The 23,574-nt window shown below is 43.8% G+C and overlaps 1 protein-coding gene across 7 annotated transcripts in view; it reads left to right on the forward strand.

The window, feature by feature from the left end:
* Positions 1 to 23,574, forward strand: part of YEATS2 (YEATS domain containing 2) — a 141,686-nt gene that overhangs the window by 96,090 nt on the left and 22,022 nt on the right. For all 7 annotated transcript variants that reach the window (XM_077488372.1, XM_077488376.1, XM_077488375.1 and 4 more), the window contains 2 exons: positions 12,560 to 12,642; positions 15,510 to 15,711. In XM_077488372.1, coding sequence (XP_077344498.1) covers positions 12,560 to 12,642; positions 15,510 to 15,711 — 285 coding nt within the window. The remainder of the gene's footprint in view (positions 1 to 12,559; positions 12,643 to 15,509; positions 15,712 to 23,574) is intronic.

Raw genomic sequence — 23,574 nt, forward strand, 5'->3', positions numbered from 1 at the left:
ACTCTGCGATCGCTGCAGTTATGTGTTTAGTGTTTTGTAAGTGACAGTGATCGATCGATACTGCACTTGGGTTGGCTGGGCAGAGGGGCAAAACGCAGGTGCTAGCAGGTATCTGGGCTGATCCCGCTAACAATGCGTTTTTTTGGAACCCTGAACTGCTGGGGACGCTAGTATAGATCTGATCAGATCAGATATTGATCTGTTCAGATTCTATACCACTACGGGAGGTGTATGCTTTGCGCGTGGGTGTTAGCGGTACTGGCACTAACCTAGCGCTGCCTGGGGCGACGCAGACCCTGACCCCAAAACCTAATTGATATCACCCGCCGGGTGATCAGGGGGTTAAACCTTTATTGGGTAATAAATGGTGGGTGCCCTGATGCTATAAAAAACAAACTAACCAGAGTCACCCGTAACACTTATACGGTGATCAGTGGTGAAAGGGTTAACTAGGGGCAATCAGGGGGTTCACATTTTTATTAGGTAGTATATGGGGGTCCCTGGCGCTATATAAAAACCTGACGGGGAACCTAAATAACTAACTGGCTAACCAGCGTCACCAGTGACACTTATACTGTGATCGCTGGTGAAAGGGTTAACTAGGGGCAATTGGGTAGTATATGGGGGTACCTAGCGCTATAAAAACCTGGCGGTGAACCTAAAAAAAAACTAGCGACACTAATGCAGCGATCAGAAAAATGATCGCTTAGTGACACTGGCAAAAGGGGGTAAAAGGGTTAACTAGCAGCAATCAGGGGGTTAAAACCATTATTGGGTAGTATATCGGGGTACCTAGCGCTATAAAAACCTGGCGGTGAACCTAAAAAAATAACTAGCTACCTAGTGACACTGCAGCGATCAGAAAAATGATCGCTTAGTGACACTGGCAAAAGGGGGTGAAAGGGTTAACTCTAGGGGCAATCAGGGGGTTAAATCTTTATTAGGGGGTGATAGGGGGCTACCCTGGACCTAACACTAACTGTCCTGACAGTTTTTACTGTCACAACTGACACTGAATGCAGTGATCAGTAAAGAAATGATCACTGCAATCAGTGACACTGTGACTGGGGGGGGAGGGGGGGCGATCGGGGGGGGGGGGGGTTTGTGTGCCTGTGTGTACCTACATGTCAGTGTAGTGTTGGTGCACACTTACTTTGTGTCTTCTCCTCGTAGTCCGGTCAAAAAGACCGCCCCGAGGAGAATGACATCACTTCCTCCTTCCTGTGTAAACAATACACAGTGGGAGGAAGCTTCTCATTGGCCAGGAGCGATCGAGAGGGGGTGGCCGAAAACCAATGGCCATCCCCTCATCACGGAATGCTCCTGGAGGGAAACGGACCACCGTATCCAGCGGGAGGGGGTCCGATCGGACCCCCCACCCGCTGGAAGGCAGGCACGTACATGTACGTGCTTGTGCCTGCCTGTGCCATTGTGTTGACGTACATTGGCAATACGACGGTCCTTAAGTGGTTAAATAAGGGCTTAAGCCAGTGCATCCCATTGGAAAATACAATTTTAAAAGAGTGAACAAAAGTCCTGGATGGCTTAACTCCACTGTAACAATGCATATAAAAGTATGGGGGGAAGGCCTTCAAAAAATACAAGGCTAAGGGATCATCATTGGTAGGGATGAGCCGAACACCCCCGGACCAGTTCGCACTAGAACCTGCGAACGGACCGAAAGTTCACGCGAACTTTAGAACCATGTTAAAATGTATGGGACTCGAACATTCAAAATCAAAAGTGCTAATTTTAAAGGCTAATATGCAAGTTCTTGTCCTAAAAAAGGTTTAAGTACCCGGGTCCTGCCCCAGGGGACATGTATAAATGCAAAAAAAGTTTTAAAAACGTCAGTTTTTTTCGGGAGCACTGTTTTTAATGATGCTTAAAGTGGAGGAAAAAAAAGTGAAATATTCCTTTAAATATCGTACCTGGGGGTGTCTATAGTATGCTTGTAAAGTGGCATGTGTTTCCCATGCTTAGAACAGTCCCTGCACAAAATGACATTTTTAAAGGAATAAAAGTCATTTAAACTGCTTGCGGCTTTAATGTAAAGTCTGGTCCCTGCAATATGGATATGAAACTCAGTGAGACAAACTGCATGGAACCCACCTCCCCCCAGTCCATTACCAGGCCCTTTGGGTCTTGTATGGATATTAAGATGAACCCCGCACCCAAATAAAAAAAAGGAAAGGCGTGGAGCCCCCAGGCGCTATATACTCTGAACAGCATTATGCAGGCGGTGCAAACAAGACAGGGACTGTAGGTTTGTTGTTAAGTAGAATCTGTTTGTAATTTTGAACTGGTACATTTTTTAAAGTGTAGCTACAGCCAAAAAATCTATTTTTAAGCTTTTTGGAAAACATAAGGAAGGGTTATCACCCCTGTAACATTTGTTTTGCTGTCTGTGCACCTCTTCAGAAGATTTCACCTCGCTTTCTGTCCCAATGACAATTGTTTTTTGAAAATTTGGTTTTTTTAGTGAAACAAGGATTGGTGATAAAGCATCAGTGGAGAGGAGACACATTTTTCCCATATCAACTCTTCCTGTTGTCTCCTTCCGTTTGCAAGTAGGATTCGTTTGTAAATTGGATGTTTGAAAGTAGGGGCCCGTCCTATATGCTCTGCAGAAATTTGGGCCTAAGTTGTTGGTGTTGCCAGAACACTGTCAGCCCTCACAGTTACTCTTGGTGGGCGCTGGAACGGGCCCTGCTGTGAACTATTATATCAAGAATTGTAATTCCATGCCATTGTTGAACAGTGGTAGAAAAATTGGGCCTTTGGTGGTGGTGCTGAGTGCTAGGCTCCACCTCCATGCTGACACAATCCTTCTCCTCCTCCTCCTCCTCCTCCTCCTCCTCCTCCTCATCACTGGAGCAAACCTGGCAGTATGCTGCAGCTGGGGGAACATGACTGCCAGACTGCTGTCCTTCTTGGGCACCCCCTCTCTCTGGGCTCATGTTACTGCCTTCCTCTAGCTGGGTACCATCATCAGCCTTCAAAACGCTGGGCATCCTCTTGGAGCATGTACCCAACACTGTGGTCAAACAGTTCAGGGGACTTCTCAGGAGGACATGGTGGGGCTAGGGAAGGAGTGAATGATGCCATTGAGCCGAGGGAAGAGGCCACGTTGGCAGCTGCTTTGCCAGACAAAGTACCCTGAGCCTGGGTGAGAGGAGATGAGGAGGATGAGGACGGCTTGGTCATCCACTCTACCAAGTCTTCGTCATGTTGCGGCTCAACACGGCCAGCTGCTGAAAAAAGGGACAAGCGTGTCCTACGGCAACTTGCTGATGAGAAGTCGCCATGTCCATGACCAGCACTGTTGCCTCTAGACACAGAGCCTGCTTACCCTCTTTTATTGGCTCATGACTGTCTGCCTCTCCTTGTTGGCCTTCCAGACATACTAATGGCCTGCAGGGAGATGTAGCTGCACAAAGCTGGGACGTGTATGTGTGTATATGTATATATAGATATAGATTATACTGCAGCTAGCAGAATCAACTGCCTGCCTGTAGTATTATTAGTATGATAACACCGGCAATTGTGTTCTGGTAAAGCTTTAGGTCCCCAATGTGCAAAGGACACTAAAAATACTGCTGCTCCCTGTCTGTATTTGTATGAGAACACCGGCAATTGTATTCAGGTAAAGCTTTAGGTGCACACTGTGCAAAAGACATAGTACACTAAGTGAAAATACTGCAGCTCCCTGCCTGTCAGTATATTATGAAGAGAATAACCGAAACGGATCTAGCTAAACTGAATACAGTGTATAAATATATATACAAGACACCTGGAATGCATAAATATCCTCTACACACTGTAACTGAAGCTAACTGACTCGCCTGCCTACGCTATCTAACTCAAATTAAATGACACTGTCTCTCTCTGTCTTTAACCACCGCCGCAACACACTACACAAGGCCGCCCCGTAGGTGGCCTTATATAGTGGGGGGTGTATACTAAACCCCCTGAGACATAATTGGCCAAAGCCACCCTGGCTTTGGCCAATCATGGCTCTCCGTTTTTTCTGTGCTGTGATTGGCCAAAGCATGCGGGTCATAGTGCATGCTTGGCCAATCAGCAGCCAGCAATGCACTGCAATGCCGCAGTGAATTATGGGCAGTGACGTGCCACTCGAATTTTCGGAATTCGGCGAACGGCCGAACAAATAATGTTCGAGTCGAACATGGGTTCGGCTCGAACTCTAAGCTCTTCCCTAATCATTGGTATTCAGACTTTACAAAGAATACAGCAAGATATGTAAGGGTGCAATTAAGGCAGCTAAGATAGAACACAAAAGACACATAGGGAAGGAGAGCAAAAAAAAAAAACAAGAAATTCTTTAAGTATATAAACCGTAAAAAAGGGAGGACAGACCATATTGGCCCCATAAAGAATGAGGAAGGACATCTGGTTACAAAGGATGGGGAGATGGCGAAGGTATTGAATTTATTCTTCTCCTTCGTCTTCACAAGGGAATTGGGGGGGGCTTCAGTAACCAAAACTGCAGTGCTTGTCCTCGTGACACATCAGAGGAAGAGCCCTCATGGCTAACAGAGGACAGACTTAGAAATAGACTTGAGGAAATGTAACAATAAATCATCGGGCCTAGATGGCTTGCACCCGAGGGTACATAGGGAACTCAGTCAATTAATTTCCTTATCATTGTTCCTAATTTTTACTGACTGTAATGGTACCAGCTGATATACAAGATTTTAGTAAGGAAAACGGTATCATTAGTAGTAATCAGCATGGATTCATGAAGAATCGTTCTTGCCAAACCAATCTATTAACCTTCTATGAGGAGGTGAGTTGCCATCTAGATAAAAGGCCCATAGACGTGGTGTATCTGGATTTTGCAAAATCATTTGGCACAGTTCCCCATAAAAGTTTACTGTACAAAGTAAGGTCTGTTGGCATGGACCATAGGGTGAGTACATGGATTGAAAACTGGCTACAAGGCCGAGTTCAGAGGGTGGTGGTAAATGGGGCATACTCAGAATGGTCAGGAGTGGGAAGTGGGGTACCCCAGTGTACTGTGCTGGGACCAATCATGTTTAATTTGTTCCTAAACGACCTGGAGGGTTGGGTAAACAGTTAAATCTCTGTATTTGTGGACAACACTAAGCTAAGCAGGGCAATAACTTCTCTGCAAGATGTGGAAACCTTGCAAAAAGATCTGAACAAATTAATGAGGTGGGCAACTACATGGCAAATGAGGTTTAATGTAGAAAAATTTTAAATAATGTATTTGGGTGGCAAAAATATGAATGCAATTTACTCACTAGGGGTGAACCTCTGGGGGAATATAAGATGGAAAAGGACCTGGGGGTCTTTGTAGATGATAGGCTCAGCAATGGCATGCAAACCACAGCTGCTGCTAACAAAGCAGAGTATTGGCGTGCAATAAAAATAGGATTACCTCCAGGGATAAAGTGATAATTCTCCCACTCTACAAGACTTTGGTCTGGCTGCACCTAGAGTATGCTGTTCAGTTCTGGGCACCAGTCCTCAGGAAGGATGTACTGGAAATGGAGTGAGTACAACGAAGGGCAACTAAGCTAATAAAGGGTCTGGAGGATATTCGTGAAGAAAGGTTACGAGCACTGTACTTATTCTCTCTGGAGAAGAGATGCTTGAAGAGGGGATATGATTTCAATTTACAAATGCCATACTGGTGACCCCACAATAGGGATAAAACTTTTTTGTGGAAGGGAGTTTAATAAGACACGTGGCCACTCATTAAAATTCGTAGAAATGAGGTTTAACCTTAAACTGCTTAGAGGGTTCTTTACTGTAAGAGCGGCAAGGATGTGGAATTCCCTTTCACGGGTGGTGGTCTCAGTGGAGGGCATCGATAGTTTCAACAAACTTAGATAAGCACCTGAACGACCATAACATACAGCGATATACAATGTTATACTGACATATAATGACACATAGGTTGGACTTGATGGACTTGTCTTTTTTCAACCTCACCTACTACTATGTAACCATGTAATTATGTGCCACTTTGTGTTGGTCTATCACATAAAATCCCAATAAAATACATTTACGTTTTTGGTTGTAACACGTATGAATACTTCTTCAAGGCACTGTATCTTGGTCTCATCAGACCACAGGACACGGTTCCAGTAATCCGTGTCCTTAGTCTGCTTGTCTTCAGCAAACTGTTTGCAGGCTGTCTTGTACATCATCCTTAGAAGAGGATTCCTTCAGGGACGACCGCTATGAGACCAATTTGATGCAGTGTGCCGCGTATGGTCTGAGCACTGACAGGCTGACCCCCCACCCCTTCAACCTCTACAGCAGTGCAGGCAGCACTCATACGTCTATTTCCCAAAGACAACCTCTGGATATGACATTCAACTTCTTTGCTCGACCATGGCGAAGCCTGTTTTGAGTGGTCCTGTTAAACCACTATATTGTCTTAGCCACTGTGCTGCAGCTCAGTTTCAGGGTCTTGGCAATCTTCTTATAGCCTAGGCAACCTTGGTTCTCCAGCTGTGGTGAAACTAAAAATCCCATCATGCCTCTGCCTCTAGGAGTCATGCCTATGATTGTCAGGGTCTTGCAATATCTCATGGAACTTGTAGTTTCACTACAACTTGAGGGCCGAGGTTGCTTAACCCTGGCCTAGGCCTTATTTATGTAGAGCAACAATTCTTTTTTTCAGATCCTCAGAGAGTTCCTTGCCATGAGGTGCCAAGTTGAACTTCCAGTGACCAGCATGAGAGAGTGAGAGCGATAACACGAAATTTACCTCACAATTTGGACTTTTGTTGCCAAAGGTTTAGACATTAATGGCTGTGTTGAATTATTTTGAGGGGACAGCAAATTTACACTGTTATACAAGCCGTACACTTACTACTTTACGTTTTAGCAAAGTGTCCTTTCTTCAGTATTGTCACATGAAAAGAAATAATAAAATATTTACAAAAATGTGAGGGGTGTACTCACTTTTGTGAGATACTGTATATGTATGTGTGTGTGTATATATATATATATATATATATATATATATATATAATATATTTTTTATTCCTTAATTTTTTATTTTTTTTACACTGTTGCTTTCAATTAATTTTTTTTACTCTTATTGCTGTCACAAGGAATGTAAACATCCTATTGAAAGCATGTGATCACAGCAAGATTGGTGTTCTTGCATGCTTTTGATTTTTTTCTAAATCATGCCGCTAACATTCGGGAGAACCGGAAGTGAAGTCAGGTCGTCGCTTTTGGGTTACCATAGCGGAGAGCCGATCAAAGCTGTTCCCAGCTTTGTTCGGCTGTCCGACCAGCCGGCAGACACGCTGGCTGGTCGCCTAGGTCTCCTGGTGGGACGGGAGACCCAGAGCAAACCACGGGGGGGTGTTGCTGGGGAACATTGCTTGTAAATGCAATATAGTGGCTAGTTAGCTGCTAGGATTGCTTTTACAAGAGAGCTGACCGCTGGCTCTAAAAAAGATTGCGGGATGTCTGCAGCTGCATGGGTACCTCGCTGGTCTGCAAGTGGATAATGAGCAAATATAGCTGTACCCCAGGTTGGTGTGTGTGTGTGTGTGTATATATATATATAAAATTAGGGTGTTACTGATTAAAATTTTCATGTTCGATTAATCGTGGGTTTTTTTTTTTTTTTTTTTTTTTTAATAGACTAATTTCGATTAATTATAACGCCCATACAGATCCAACTACTTTTAGCTGATCTTCTTGCATTGCAACTCTGCATTAGTCAATGGTAAATGTGGTATACACTATATACAATCACCCAACACTAGTTCATATGCACAATCCATGACTTAACTTCACAGTTCACACAAATACGTTTTAAAATTCAAACTGTAGCACTGAAGTAAGTAATTTTTTTTTATTAAACTTAAAAAAAAAAAAAAAAAAAAAAAAAAAAAAAAAAAAAACTTAGAAAGTTAGTTTAACTTTAACCACTTGACCACTGGGCACTTAAACACCCTTAATAACCAGACCAATTTTCAGCTTTCGGTACTCTCACATTTTGAATGACAATTACTCAGTCATGCAACACTGGACCTATATGACATTTTTGTCCTTTTTTTTTTTCACACAAATAGAGCTTTCTTTTGGTGGTATTTAATCACCACTCGGTTTTTTATTTTTTGTGCTATAAAAGAAAAAAATACCAAATTCTGGAAAAAAATGAATTTTTCTTTGTTTCTGTTATAAAATTTAGCAGATTAGTAATTTTTTCTTCATAAATTTTGGCCAAAATGTATACTACTACATATCTTTGGTAAAAATAAGTACAAATTGGTGAATATTATTTGGTCTTTGTGAAAGTTATAGAGTCCACAAGCTATGGTGCCAATATCTGAAAATTGATCACACCTGAAGTACTGATGGCCTATTTCAATTCTTGAGACCCTAACATGCCAGAAAAGTACAAATACCCCCCAAATGACCCCTTTTTGGAAAGAAGACATTCCAATGTATTTAGTAAGAGGCATGATGAGTTTTTTGAAGTTGTCATTTTTTTTTCCCACAATTCTTTGCAAAATCAAGATTGTTTTTTACTTTTTTTTTCACAAAATTGTCATATTATCAGTTTATTTCTCACACACAGCATATGCATACCACAAATTACACCCCAAAACACATTCTGTTATTACTCCCGATTATGGCGATACCACATGTGTGAGACTTTTACACAGTGTGGTCACATACAGAGGCCCAACATGCAGGGAGCACCATCAGGCGTTCTGGAGCACCCAGGACAATTCTGACATTTCTCTCCTACATGTAAAAATCATCATTTAAAATTACATAGAATCCCAAAACATTATATATGTTTTTTTAGCAAACACCCTGGAGAATACAATGGTGGTCGTTGCAACTTTTTATCTCGCACGGTATTTGCGTAGCAATTTTTCGAATGCTTTTTTTTTTGGAAAAAAAAAAGTTTTGTGCTTAAAAAAAAAACACAGTAAAGTTAGCCCAATTTTTGCATAATGTGAAAGATGAAGTTACGCTGAGTAAATAGATACCTAACATGTCACTCTTCAAAATTGCACACGCTCGTGGAATGGCGCCAAACGTCGCTACTTAAAAATCCCCATATGCAACACTTTTAATATTTTTTACTGGTTATATGTTTTTAGTTAGAGGAGGTCTAGGGCTAGAATTATTGCTCTCGCTCTAACGTTCGCAGCGATACCTCGCATGTGTGGTTTGAACACAGATATGTGGGCGGGACTTACGTATGCGTTCGCTTCTGCATGCGAGCGCATGGGGACAGGGGCGCTTTAAAAAATTTTTTATTTTTTTATTCTTTATTTTAGTTTGACATTTTTTTTTTTTTCCCCAAAAATAAATTTTTTGATCATTTTTATTCCTATTACAAGGAATGTAAACATCCCTTGTAATAGGAATATGGCATGACAGGTCCTCTTTACAGTGAGATATGGGGTCAATAAGACCCCACATCTCACCTCTAGGTTGGAAAGCAAGAAATAAAAAAAATAAAAAAGATTCTGGCTTTGATCGTATTGGCGAGTCGGTAGAAGCACCGGAGTGCGGCGGGAGGGGGGGGGATGCCTATGGCTGGGTATTGCAGGGTATCACCGACTATGGCTGGGTATTGCAGAGTATCTCCGAGTATGGCGGGTGCTGCAGAGTATTGGCGGGTGCTGCAGAGTATTGGCGGGTGCTGCAGAGTATTGGCGGGTGCTGCAGAGTATTGGCGGGTGCTGCAGAGTATTGGCGGGTATTAGTATTTGCTGGCACTGCAGAGTATTTGCTGGCACTGCAGAGTATTTGCTGGTACTGCAGAGTATTGCAGAGTATTGCAGGGTATTGCAGAGTAATGGCAGGGATTTGAGGGGTTAAATTTCGGTGAGCAGCGATGTGGGCACTGCAGATGCAGCCCACAGCGCTGCTGACACCGATCTCATCCCCCTCCGCTGTACCGAACGGTACAGAGAGGGGGAAGGAGGAACTGGCGTCATAACATGACGCCAGTTTGTTTACAAGTGATCACTCCGTCATCGCGGCCGTTTACCGTGATCCGTGATGCACCGGGTCCTGTGGACCCGGCGGTCACGGATGCTCTCGAGTGCGCGCCCCAGGGCATTCGGCTATGGGTTGGTTGTTAAGTGGTTAATTATGAAATGTATCTAGTATATTGACTGTCGGTAATGTTATAGTAGGCATCACTTTAGCCAGTCACGCAGGCATACCAGAGTGTTTACATTTTGTTTTTTTACAACAATGATGAAAACGAAGGTTACCAAATTTGCCTACACTTAGCTCACTGAATGATCCCAGTTAACCACATCTAAATTTACCATCACTGTCCAGGCTGTCCGGTGACGTCATGGACATCGACGTCACCGGACTCCTCCCCCCTTCTCTTCATTAGCAGACGGAGGCACTTGGGGAAGGGGGGAGGAGTCCAGTGACGTCGATGTCCGTGACGTCACCGAATCTCCGATGGAGCTCCCTGAAGACCGGGAAGCCGGCGAAGAGGTGAGTACCGATCAAAAGAATTTTAATCGATCAAAAAAAAATTAATCGATCAAAATAATTTACGATTAATCGAGGAATTAATCTTTGATTTTCCCAGCCCTAATAAAAAAAAAAATATATATATATATATATATATATATATATATATATATATATATATATATATTATGATAGGTTATCAGTACATGTACACAGGGTAGTTTACAGTCATTTAGAGGCTTTTTTTGGAATGCAAAAAAATTGGTTCAGAAGCTGAGTTTAGAGGCATTTCAAACGCCAACCACTTCTAAACTCAGTAACTCGCATTTAGCCGCATTTCATTTACAGGCGTTTTTCATTTTTGCCTATTTTGAACCGCTTCTAAACGCAAACGCGGCATGTAAACATGGAAAAACTGACATTTTAAACATGGGTTACTATCTATAAAGTTAAATCGTTCAGGAGAGGTTGTAGAAACGTTCCGTTTACGCATTACATGACTGTTTTTAGTTGCAAAAAAGATGGTTTACAATTGGCTTTCATGTCTATGAAAGTTTTTATTTATCCATGTCACGGTATAGTTTATGGTACTAATATTCAACTGGACTTGTTCTTTTCTGTAATGTTTCTTCCGGGTATTTCTCCCACACTCCAAAGACATGCTGATAGGTTAATTGGCTCCTGTCTATATTGGCCCTGGTATGGGTATGAATGTGAGTTGGGGACCTTAGACTGTAAGCTCCTGAGGACAAGGACTGATGTGGATATATAATAAATATGTAAATTATATAAAGTGAAAATTGACAGCACTATATAAGAATAATAAATATTTTTTTTATAAATTATGTAAACCCGGCTCAAAAGAAATATGGGGACTGCTTATTGCTATTAAATGCCTAGCTTTTAAGGACATGAACGTTACGTTCAAATAAAGTGGTAACCCCTGCTTGTATAGAAATCTTCTTTTTCACCCTTTTCTAGCAGTCCATGCTGGAGCTGCATGCTTCTCCCTTTAATTAATGTACCTCCTGTAACAGGGTAAGGATGCACCTGTGCATGCACACTCCCATCAGGTCCTAAGCTGAGCTGTGTGTGTCTGTGTAGACACACACCACACTGGAAAACTCCCTCCTCACAGGAGTTTGATTGAGAGCAGGAGCCTATGTCCCCACTGTCCTCGGTTTCTCCATTAAAACCAGGAAGAGAGGGGAGGAACATTGATGCGGCAGTGGTGACATGGAGCCAGGTACGTTTTTATGGATGAAGTGGTTGGATAGGTAGTGGGGCATTTTTTTACCTTAAAGCGGGAGTCCGCCGGGAGTGCGCGTTTTTTTTTTTTTTTTTTTTAAAGCCAGCAGCTACAAATAATGCAGCTGCTGACTTTTAAAATAGTGACACTTACCTGTCCAGCGCGCCCGCGATGTCGGCACCCGAAACCGATCTCTCGATCGTCTCTCGGGTGCCGCCGCCGTCATCTTGGGTATGGGAATCAGGAAGTGGAGCCTTTCGGCTTCATTTCCCGGTTCCCTACTGTGCATGCGCGAGTCGCGCTGTGCAATAAGGATGGACCCGCTGCCTCTGGGATCTGTGTGTTTCCCAGCAGGCAGTGGGGGACTTTCAGAAAGGGGCGTAATCTACGCCCCTTTCCGCAGAGAGCTATCCAGGAAGTGGGTGCAGATACCTGTACTGTACAGTTACCTGCACCCCCCTGAAAGGTGCCAATTGTGGCGCCAGAGGGGGGGGGGGATTCCAATGAGCGGAAGGTCCACTTTAGGGTGGACCTCCGCTTTAATGCATAGAATACATTTGTATTGTAAGTTTTATAACAGAATGTAAGGGAAACTTTTTTTTTTTTTTTTTTTAGTTTTTTTTCCCCCTTTTTATATAGTTGAAAAAAACGAATTAAACATCACCAAAAGAAAGCTGTCTCAAAAAAAGTCACATTAATCTGGGTCCAGTGTTGCGGGCCTGAGAAATTGTCAGTCCACCTGAAAAATGGCCTGGAAAGGAAGGAGAGTGTAACATACTGGTATTGAGGCGATTAAGGTATGAAAAACATGTTTGCTCTTTTCCACAGATGAGGATGGCAGTAATTTATTTTGTGCAAGCTCAGTGGAGCAGTATTGCAGCTGGAATATTGGAAAAAGAAGAGCATCTGAGGTAATTTTTGGAGGAATTAAACTGGGAGTTCTGTGGAAATGTATATAAATATTTTAGAAACTTTAAGTTGTAGCATTATTGTAACATTGTAATTTTTATGATTAAGAGCTCCGATTATCTTCACCAGTTTGTAGCCAACATCAGTCGCTGGGCGAAGTGTTGTGTGTACATGCGCTACGCTCTTTTCTGCAATACAGCATCTTCTCTACAGGAAGTAAATGCCCTCTGCTGCCCCTGCTTGCAAAGAAAACCGTCAGCGAGCTACAAATGCGGTCTAGCAAACATCACAAACAAAATTTGATTTTGTGACCGGATCAACCAAATTGAATTTATTATTATTATTATTATTATTAATAAACAAATATCATTATTTAACTAATTGACAACTTAATTCTAAGCCAAAGAAGGCCAGAAATAGTGTCTCTCCTAATCATATATCACAACAGACAAAACGGAGCAAAAAAAGGGATTCACCCAAGAACAGCGAGAGAACCGTTGCTTGATTCTACAAAACAATTTTTTTTTTTTTTTTAATGTGTCAAAAGAACCACTATAATAATCCTGCACAGCAAACAGGGATCACATTTACAATCCGCAGACAATTAAAAAGTAAGACAATGTTGTCTAATTAAAAAGGGGAAAGTGCAGCTGCACACATTCTTACAAACATCTCACCATTATACATCCACATGCACACCTATGAGTACAGCCAACATGAGCTATTATGCAAAGGGACACGTAACTTATAACAACGTATAGGTGATGTGTATGTGCGGTTAAGCAAATCTAGAGAAAATCATAGTCCAAAGAACACCATGGAAAGAAGTTATATTACATTAGTTCAGTTATCACATATTTCCTTAGGTGACAATTCATAGGCTTGCTTTGTTAGATGAACGGCTATGCAGGCACAGTCTAATGTTGATTATAAACATAAACGCAGAGCAAGCAGGTACTTGATGAGTATTTTATACATCCTCAATTGCCCCCAGCAAAAATAGGTTAAATTAAGAAAGCCAAGCAGGAGCATGCGCGATTCACCGGCCATAGCACCGATTGTTTCTAAAGTTGCCATAACGACGGGCGGTGATGGAGGAAGGTCCTGCCCCATTATGTCAACATCACAGTACTGCCCATAGACTCCTGGGAAATGATGACCCATCATTTCCCAGGAGCACAGGCGAGGGAGGAAGTGACGAGGAGCTCCGTGGACCAGGAAGTGGCAGATTAGGAGGACTACATAGCAACAGGGTGATTCTGGTAAGTATATAAAAAAATTCCTCCAAATGTTTTTTTTGTAATAGGTTTAAAGGAGTCCGATTCTGAAAAGAAAAAATTCATAGTGGAACTCCGCTTTAAGACCCCTTTTACACCACACCACCCATAGCATGGGCGGTAAAACGCCTCTATGTTTAGCGGCGTTTTACCGCCGGATTTGCGGCGCATTTTGGCCGCTAGTGGGGCACTTTTACCCCCCGCTAGCAGGCGAGAAAGGGTTAAAACCGCCGGCAATATGCCGAAATTGTGGCGTTTTGTCGGCAGTATTACAGCGCTGCCCAATTGATTTCAATGGGGATCAGTGGTGGAGGAGCGGTAAACACACCTCTCCAAAGAAGCTGCTGGCAGGACTTTTCCCTGATGTCCTGCCAGCATACCGCTGTAGTGTGAAAGCCCTCGGGCTTTCACACTACAAACAATGGTGCAGCTTTTTTAGGGCAGATTGCAGGCACTATTTCTAAGGCTATAGCGCCTGCAAAACGCCCTGGTGTGAAAGGGGGTCTTAGTACATAACTTACTAGAGTTAAATCTGCTGGTGGTATGGGAAGCCTATTTGTTCTTTGAATGGTATGGTAACGATCAAGGATTTTTCAGGCTGCAAACACATAAACAAAGGGGCATATAAATCAGAGGGAACCTGACTGCAAAGTACTTACATGGGCATTGCTGAATGTCAATAAACCAAATGTATAATTAAGCATATAGATATCTAATAGCTTCACAAAGTGGCTGAGATAAAGCAAAGTGAGCTGCCCTAAACCTCCACAAAACACTACATTTTCTTGCTCAGGCAAAGCACAGTTCCTGCAATGTGTGGCACTGGGTTCACACACCCGGGGGGCCAAAAGAGTCTCGGCAGGATCCCTATGATCACATCTGGGGTGACTTGCCTGGGTGTCCATACGGGGGGGTCCAAAAAGGCAGATCTGGAAATAGGCATAGGGCACAGTGGTAGCCAATAGGTCAGAGAAGTAAAAAATACAAATCGTGGCAAATGTCACAGGTATCCGAGAGAGGAAGGCCTACTGATACTACATGTAGAGCCTTGCAAGCAAAGTCCACTCATTCTATTTGTAGTGAACTTTTGTCTATATCAGGGATATGCAATTAGCGGACCTCCAGCTGTTGCAGAACTACAAGTCCCATGAGGCATAGCAAGACTCTGACAGCCACAAGCATAACACCTAGAGGCAGAGGCATGATGGGACTTGTAGTTTTGCAACAGCCGGAGATCCGCTAATTGAATACCCCTGGTCTATATCATGTGTAAGGGGAACATGTTCAAGGGCAAAAAACCTTATAAATCAAAATTGTGATAAAGGGCCACGTGCCGGCTTATCTATACAGGACTAAAGACCATCTACCTGCCCCCACATGACAACATTTAGGCTACTCAAACACCCAGAACTGCTTTTTTAAGGGAAATGGAAAAACCTCACTGGGAAGGGAAAATGAGTATAAGTATATTAGATATAGTGTGAGTCATCTCTGTATTTGTTTTTTTTCCTTAGCAGTAATCTGACACAGAGCATCTGTTGATGTCTGTTTGCCATTTAATGTATTAATTATTATTATTATTTTTTTTTTAGTGGCAAAGAGCTGTGGCCATGAAAAAAATGCTTCAAGAAATAATTGAAAAGCAGCCAAAATTTAGCACTATTGCTCCACTAAAAACCAAGGAAATTGTACACTGGTGCCGCATTCATGGTTACACTCCTCCTGATCCAGAGAGCTCAAATGATGATCAGGAATCTATTGAAGATGTGTTGACTCGAATAGACAACGAGGCTTGTAAGTACAAGACAATTTATCTCTCCATTACATGGCCAATGCTTACTGTTACTGATTTGAAATTCAAACTGCCTGGTTGTTCTGACCCACTAACCCTAAACAGGTATGCAGGTCCAAATAAAGGAAAATATACTGCGCTAACCAAAAAACAAGTGAAAAGGAAAAAGCAGCTACACACAAATGTGACCAAATTCATATAAACAGAAAAACAATAATGTAGAGCTAAAAAAGAAATACATAAATGTGAAATGTGATGGACCCAAAATAGAGTCCAAATAATAAACAATAAAATAAGTCTTTAAAGTTCGTGAGACTCAAATGTGAAACTTAAATGAAATATTTCATACGGTGTATAAACCAAAAGAGTTAAAAAATGGTGCTGCACACAGTGTGTAGTGTTGCACACAGTGTATAAGCCAGAGAAATCGTAGAAATATCTTGCTTCGATGACGTCAAGGTGAATAAGAAATGGGTACTCTTATCGGAACCGCTGGACCTGTGCGTGAACACAATGCCATACAGGCATGTAGAGATGGAACATCAATGGAACCACGTAGGTCTATCTGTCAATGAAGGGACTGTAGATCCTCAAATCGACACGGGAAGCACTCCAATCTTCTTCCCAGAGATCCGAATAAACGGCAACAGAAGAGACTCTCATCCAATAGTTTGGCAAGATATGAAGCCAAACTCATAAAGGGATCATATGTAAAATGAAAAAGAAAAAACAGCTTCCCATAGTGTAGGTTAAAAAAATGTATAAATAGCTGTTTATTGGGATAAAACCAGCGTAAGCAAAAAAAAAAAAGTAACATAAAAAACGTAATCACATTGACTGGGAGTCTCTTCTGTTGCCATTTATTCGGATCTCTGGGAAGAAGATTGGACTGCCTACGAGGATGCATACCTTTCCCGTGTCGATTTGAGGATCTACAGTCCCTTCATTGACAGATAGACCTACGTGGTTCCATTGATGTTCCATCTCTCCATGCCTGTATGACCTTGTGTTCATGCACAGGTCCAGCGGTTCCGTTAAGGGTACCCATTTCTTATTCACCTTGACGTCATCGAAGCAAGATATTTCTACGATTTCTCTGGCTTATATACTGTGTGCAATACTACACTGTGCAGCACCATTTTTTAACTCTTTTGGTTTATACACCGTATGAAATATTTCATTTGAGGTATGCAGGTCCAGAATGACAGAAATTCCCACTGCAAAATAGTTCTGGGTCCGTGGATTCAAGTTTTAAAATAAAAGTCTGCGTTAACTGCTTCAGCTCCGGAAGATTTTACCCCCTTCCTGACCAGAGCGCTTTTTACAATTTGGCACTGCATCGCATTAACTGGCAGTTGCGCAGTCGTGCGACGCTGTACCTGAATGAAATTTGCATCCTTTTTTACCACAAATAGAGCTTTGTTTTGGTGGTATTTGATCACCTCTGCAGTTTTTATCTTTTGCGGTTTTTATTTTTTTATTTTTTGCACTATAAACAAAAGAACAGTGACAATTTTGAAAAAAACACAATATCTTTTAATTTTTGCTATAATATATATCCCATATTTTTTTTTTTTCAAAAAAATTTTTTTTTCCTTCAGTTTAGGTATGTATTCTTCTACATATTTTTGGTAAAAAAAATAAAATCAATCCCAATAAGTGTATATTGGTTTGCGCAAAAGTTATAGCGTCTACAAAATAGGGGATAGATTTATGGCATTTTTATTGTTTATTTTTCTACTAGTAATGCCAGTGATCTGCTATTTTTATTTTATTTTATCGGGACTGCGATATTGCGGCAGACAAATTTGACACTTTTGACACATTTTTTGGGACCATTGACAATTATACAGCGATCAGTGCTATAAAAATGCACTGATTACTGTAAAATGTCACTGTCAGGGAAAGGGCTAACACTAGGGGGTAATCTAGGGCTTAACTTTGTTCCCGCTCTGTGTCCTAACTGTAGGGTGGATGGGACTTGCTAGGGGAAGAGAGAGATCCATGTTCACATCTTGCATGAACACACAATCAGTCTCTTCTCACCTCAGAGAACCGGGATCTGTGTGTTTACACACACAGATCCCAGTTCTCACTATCACAAGCGATTGCGGGAGCCCGACGAGGGCTATGTACTCGCATCGGTTCTGGGGGTGAGCAGCGGGCGCGCACGCCCCCGGGGGCCACAGGGCGAATCGACATAACGGTGTTTCGCCCTGCGCAGCTGGTCGTCAAGTGGTTAAAGTGTATTTCTGAATTGGGATAACACCTACTTTATATTATTTACATGTCCTCATTCGCATAGCATAGCATAAAAAAAATTTAATGGCAACTTGCGCTTTTTTAGGTGCTTTATACTGTACCTTACAGCAAAGGAGAGGAAGTTCTGTAGGTTTACAAGGGGGCTGGATACCTGTATTTTCTATAATTAACCCTGTCTGTATTGTGCAGACAGATCTTCATTATTACTTGTAACTAGATTTGAATACACTCTGTCCTTACAAAGGGTTAAAGGTGTAGAAACTGGACTTCTTACATTGTATGTTAATGAGAACAGACTTGGTACAGGCTTACCCTAAAACCCTGTACACATGAGCCGAATGTCGGGAGAGGCAGACATTTGGCCCACATGCATGTCGGTCTGTCACACAGACGCAGGCTTCTGTCTGCCGTTCATGCTGGAAAACCTAGCAGCCAACGACTCCCGATCAGCACTCTCAATCAATGGTAGAGAGTGCTGACCAGAGTGTTCTGGGGAGTCAGAACACAACAGCTGAGCAGAGGCGATTGCTATGCTAACCTCGCATGTTAGTACATAGTTTTTATTTTTTTATTTTTTGTGCATGAAAAAAACTTGAGCCGTGTACACACGATCCGTTTTTCCAATGGGAAATGTGTGATGACAGGCTGTTGGCGGAAAATCCGAACATTTGTATGCTCCATCGGAAAATTCTCCTCTTTAACGTGATAATAATGAAGCTGCTTTGCTGGTGATACTGATGGAGTTATTGCAAACAAATTTTCAAAGGCTTTTTTTTTCTAGTGATATGAAGAATAATATTATGCTTTTTTTTTTTTATTTTTTTGGGCAAGTTACCACAACACCATTATCCCGTAGTTTTTAAGATCAAAGATACAACTATGTTATTGTCCCTTGTCAATTTTACATTTTATTTTTTTAAATGTAACTGCCTACTCCCAAACTGTCATTTGAAGTAAAACACACTATTCTGCAAAAAAAAAATGTATAGTGCATTAAAAAAAGATAACAAATAAAATTAGACATGCTATCTGCCAATAGAACTTAAAGTGGTGTTGCCACCAAAAAATAAAAAATAGTTTAAAATTCTTTAAAAAAATTCATTGGAAAAAAATTTTTTTTTTATTTCTAAATGCCTGTTGCTAGGGGGTCCCTCGTAGTCTGCCTTCTGCATTGCCCGGGCTGGTGACATCACGTCCCCTCGCACCGCACAGTCATCTGGGACCTGTCACATGTCCCAGATGACTGTGCGGTGTATCACGGCGCACTGCGCCACTTGCGCATGCACAGTAAGAATGACTGTGCCGCGAGCGGGGAACGAGGGGAGGCTTCGTTCCCCCACATCGCTGGACCCTGGGACAGGTAAGTGTCCGATTTATTAAAAGTCAGCAGCTGCAGTATTTGTAGCTGCTGACTTTAAAAAAAAATTTTTTTTATAGGAGGCACCCCACTTTAACCAAAGTACATTCTATGCATCCAAAAATTTAGAAAATATAACAACTCAAATCATTATTCAACCAAAAAATAAAATAACAGCCTCATGCATGTGCCCTGCTTCTTAATATAGGGGTCAACAGTGCCAAGAGTTGGTGAAAGCAGGGGTCCGTCATCCGGAGATAATTCCATAAATCATCTGGATTATTCTCCTGGAGCTCCCTCAGCAAAGACATATGACATAATTGGTCACGATTAATAAAGCAACCAATTTTTGGTCCAAGAAATCCTCCTCCTCCTCCTGTTCCTGGACTGGACTTGGTTCAAAGCAATAACTCCAAGGCCAATAATAAATAACACGTTATCGCCTCCGATTCCGCAACATGTCTGTCTGACGAACGGCCATTTGAAAATGAACTGAAAAGCGCTAAATGAAAAGCACGAATCAACACTCACCAAACTTCTACTAGTACGAAATTGGCAGAAGGAGCCCAAAGGGTGGTGCTAAAGAGCTGAAAAACCATGTAGTACTTTACTATGTTCGTGTTTGTTGGCCAAAAATTCCCTGCCATTTGTATGCAAGACAAAATCCAGGCACAAGCCTTCGGACAAAAGTCCGAGGTTTTGTCTGTAGAAAAACCGATCGTGTGTAGGAGGCTTTAGTGTGTACCCGGCTTAAAGCACATGTAAAAATCTGCATTTTCTGGCCATAAAATTGCTTAAAACCACCATAACATGATATCGTTTCTGACAGCAGAGGCCTTGTTGACTAAAACATAGTGGTTGCATTTTTTTTATGTCACATGATATTTGTTCAAATGTTTATCAATCACATATTTTCAGGAAAAAATATAATAAAATGTATGGTAATTTGATTACACACAATAGAAAACCAATTTCTGGTTAAATGTGAAAGGTGGGGTTGTGTTGAGTAGATACCAAACATGGCAAGTCTCCAAATGTTGTCACCCGTGATATTGTGAAAAACAATAGTACCCAGAAATCTCCATTTCCAACACTTTTAAAACCTTTAGGCCGCGTACACACGGGCGGACTGTTCGCCCAACCTTGTCCGCTGAACAGTGTTTGGGCGGACAGTCCGCCCGTGTGTGGGCTTTCAGCGGACAGTTTCAGCGGACAGTTGGACGGACAAAGTCTTTCGGAAATTCCGAAAAACTGTCCGCTGAAACTGTGTTTGAGCGAACAGTCCGCCCGTGTGTAGGCTACTTTCGAAATGAGCAAACTGTTCCCGCTCGGAAAGTCCGCCCATTTCGAGCGCGTGTACAGGTAGGCGGGGCCCGCGAAGGAGACGTCGCGGGCTCCGCCGCCTGGAATGGGCTTAAAGGGGAACCCCAACGCCGAAAAAAATCGGCGTGGGGGTTCCCCCAAAGTCCACACCAGACCCTTGTCCGAGCACGCTACCCGGCTGGCCAGGAAAGGGGGCGAGCGAGCGCGCCCCCCCCTCCTGAGCCGTACCAGGCCGCGTGCCCTCAACATGGGGGGTGCCTTGGGGAAGGGGGGGCCGCGCGGCCCCCCCACCCCAAAGCACCTTGTCCCCATGTTGATGAGGACAAGGGCCTCTTCCCGACAACCCTGGCCGTTGGTTGTCGGGGTCTGCGGGCGGGGGGCTTATCGGAATCCGGGAGCCCCCTTTAAGAAGGGGGCCCCCGGATACCGGCCCCCCACCCTATGTGAATGAGTATGGGGTACAATGTACCCCTACCCATTCACCTGTGAAATAAAGTACAAAAAAAAACACAACACAGGGAAAAAATATTTTATTGCACAGCTCCGGGGGTCTTCCGTCTTCGGGGGTCTTCTCGCCGGACTCCTCCGCTATCTGTGTGTAGCTCTTTTGCTAGCGGAGGAGTCCGGCTTTCTTCCTCCCCGCCGCCGGCCTCTTCTCCCGACTTCGGGGGTCTTGTCCCCCTCTTCGGTTCTTCTGCCGGGCCACCGCGCCTTCTTGTAGCTCTTTTGCAGGCGGTGGCCCGGTCTTCTGTCGCCGCTGCCTTCCGTTCTTCTGTCGCCGCCTTCGGTTCTTCTGCCGGGCCACCGCGCCTTCTTGTAGCTCTTTTACAGGCGGTGGCCCGGTCTTCTGTCGCCGCTGTCATCGCCGCCGCCGCCGCCTTCCGTTCTTGTTCTTCTTCTTCTTCTTCTTCTTCTTCTTCTTCTCCTGGAGATGTTGACTCGACGAGCTCTCCGGCCGGAATGCCAGAGCCGCGCTGTGCGGTCACTTATATAGTGACAATGGGGCGGTGTCACATGGTATATGTCACATGGGTTGGTCACATGGGTTGATGTCACATGGGGACTATGACATCGTAAGGGGGCGGGGTCACCATGTGACCAACCCATGTGACATATACCATGTGACACCGCCCCATTGTCACTATATAAGTGACCGCACAGCGCGGCTCTGGCATTCCGGCCGGAGAGCTCGTCGAGTCAACATCTCCAGGAGAAGAAGAAGAAGAACAAGAAGAAGAACAAGAACGGAAGGCGGCGGCGGCGGCGACGACAGCGGCAACAGAAGACCGGGCCACCGCCTGTAAAAGAGCTACAAGAAGGCGCGGTGGCCCGGCAGAAGAACCGAAGGCGGCGACAGAAGAACGGAAGGCAGCGGCGACAGAAGACCGGGCCACCGCCTGCAAAAGAGCTACAAGAAGGCGCGGTGGCCCGGCAGAAGAACCGAAGAGGGGGACAAGACCCCCGAAGTCGGGAGAAGAGGCCGGCGGCGGGGAGGAAGAAAGCCGGACTCCTCCGCTAGCAAAAGAGCTACACACAGATAGCGGAGGAGTCCGGCGAGAAGACCCCCGAAGATGGAAGACCCCCGGAGCTGTGCAATAAAATATTTTTTCCCTGTGTTGTGTTTTTTTTGTACTTTATTTCACAGGTGAATGGGTAGGGGTACATTGTACCCCATACTCATTCACATAGGGTGGGGGGCCGGTATCCGGGGGCCCCCTTCTTAAAGGGGGCTCCCGGATTCCGATAAGCCCCCCCGCCCGCAGACCCCGACAACCAACGGCCAGGGTTGTCGGGAAGAGGCCCTTGTCCTCATCAACATGGGGACAAGGTGCTTTGGGGTGGGGGGGCCGCGCGGCCCCCCCTTCCCCAAGGCACCCCCCATGTTGAGGGCACGCGGCCTGGTACGGCTCAGGAGGGGGGGCGCGCTCGCTCGCCCCCCTTTCCTGGCCGGCCGGGTAGCGTGCTCTGACAAGGGTCTGGTGTGGACTTTGGGGGAACCCCCACGCCGATTTTTTTCGGCGTTGGGGTTCCCCTTTAAGCTCATTCCAGGCGGCGGAGCCCGCGACGTCTCCTTCGCGGGCCCCGCCTACCTGTACACGCGCTCGAAATGGGCGGATTTGCCTCCTCCTTACGTGGGCGAGTCCGTTCATTTCAAAAGTTGAGCGAACTGTTTGGCAAACAGTTCGCTGAAACAGTCCGCTCGTGTGTGGGCAAGTCCGCTCATGCAAATTTTGAGCGGACTGTTTGCCGAAACTGTTTGACGAACAAGGTTGGGCAAACAGTCCGCGCGTGTGTACGCGGCCTTACAGCTCATCGGTTTAGAGATAACTGTGAGCTCTGAAGCTAGAATTATAGGTCTTTGTGCTGACATTTGCAACAATACCTCATGTGGGGTATGATTGTGGCTGACGCACATGTGCACATTGTGGGGGGTGTGCAGTGAAATGGGTAGTAAGTTTTATTTTTTTAATACATTTTTTTTATAGATTTTTTTTTTTTTTTTTTTTACTTTAATGCTATTACACGGGGTTTATTAACCCCTATGTGATGGCATTGGGCTGATACCCGGTACTCTTTATTGAGGCATTGTAATCTAAAGACCCCGATGTCTCCCCCTTGCCTCCAAAACATTTAACCTAGCAGAGATCTGTTTAGTTACATGCTTTCCTGGCTGATGACGGGTCTGAAACCAGAAGTGACAAAATCATTGTCGCTTCTAGTTTCATTCTGGACAGAATGGGGCACAAGCTGATGTCTGCTACACAGCTTGTGGTGAACCCTTCACTCTTTGGATGTGCTACCTATGTCCAAAGAGCTGACCTAATTAAAAACTTTCATTCAGTTTTCTAATCGTTAGTGGAGTCAAATCGACATTCGCTTTCAACTGCAGTGATGAGAAAATTTTGAAGAAGCGGGATGGAAA

This window comes from Lithobates pipiens, unplaced genomic scaffold (assembly GCF_037356315.1).
Source record: "Lithobates pipiens isolate NorthernLeopardFrog02 unplaced genomic scaffold, aLitPip1_a1.2 Scaffold_18, whole genome shotgun sequence".
NCBI lineage: Eukaryota > Metazoa > Chordata > Amphibia > Anura > Ranidae > Lithobates > Lithobates pipiens.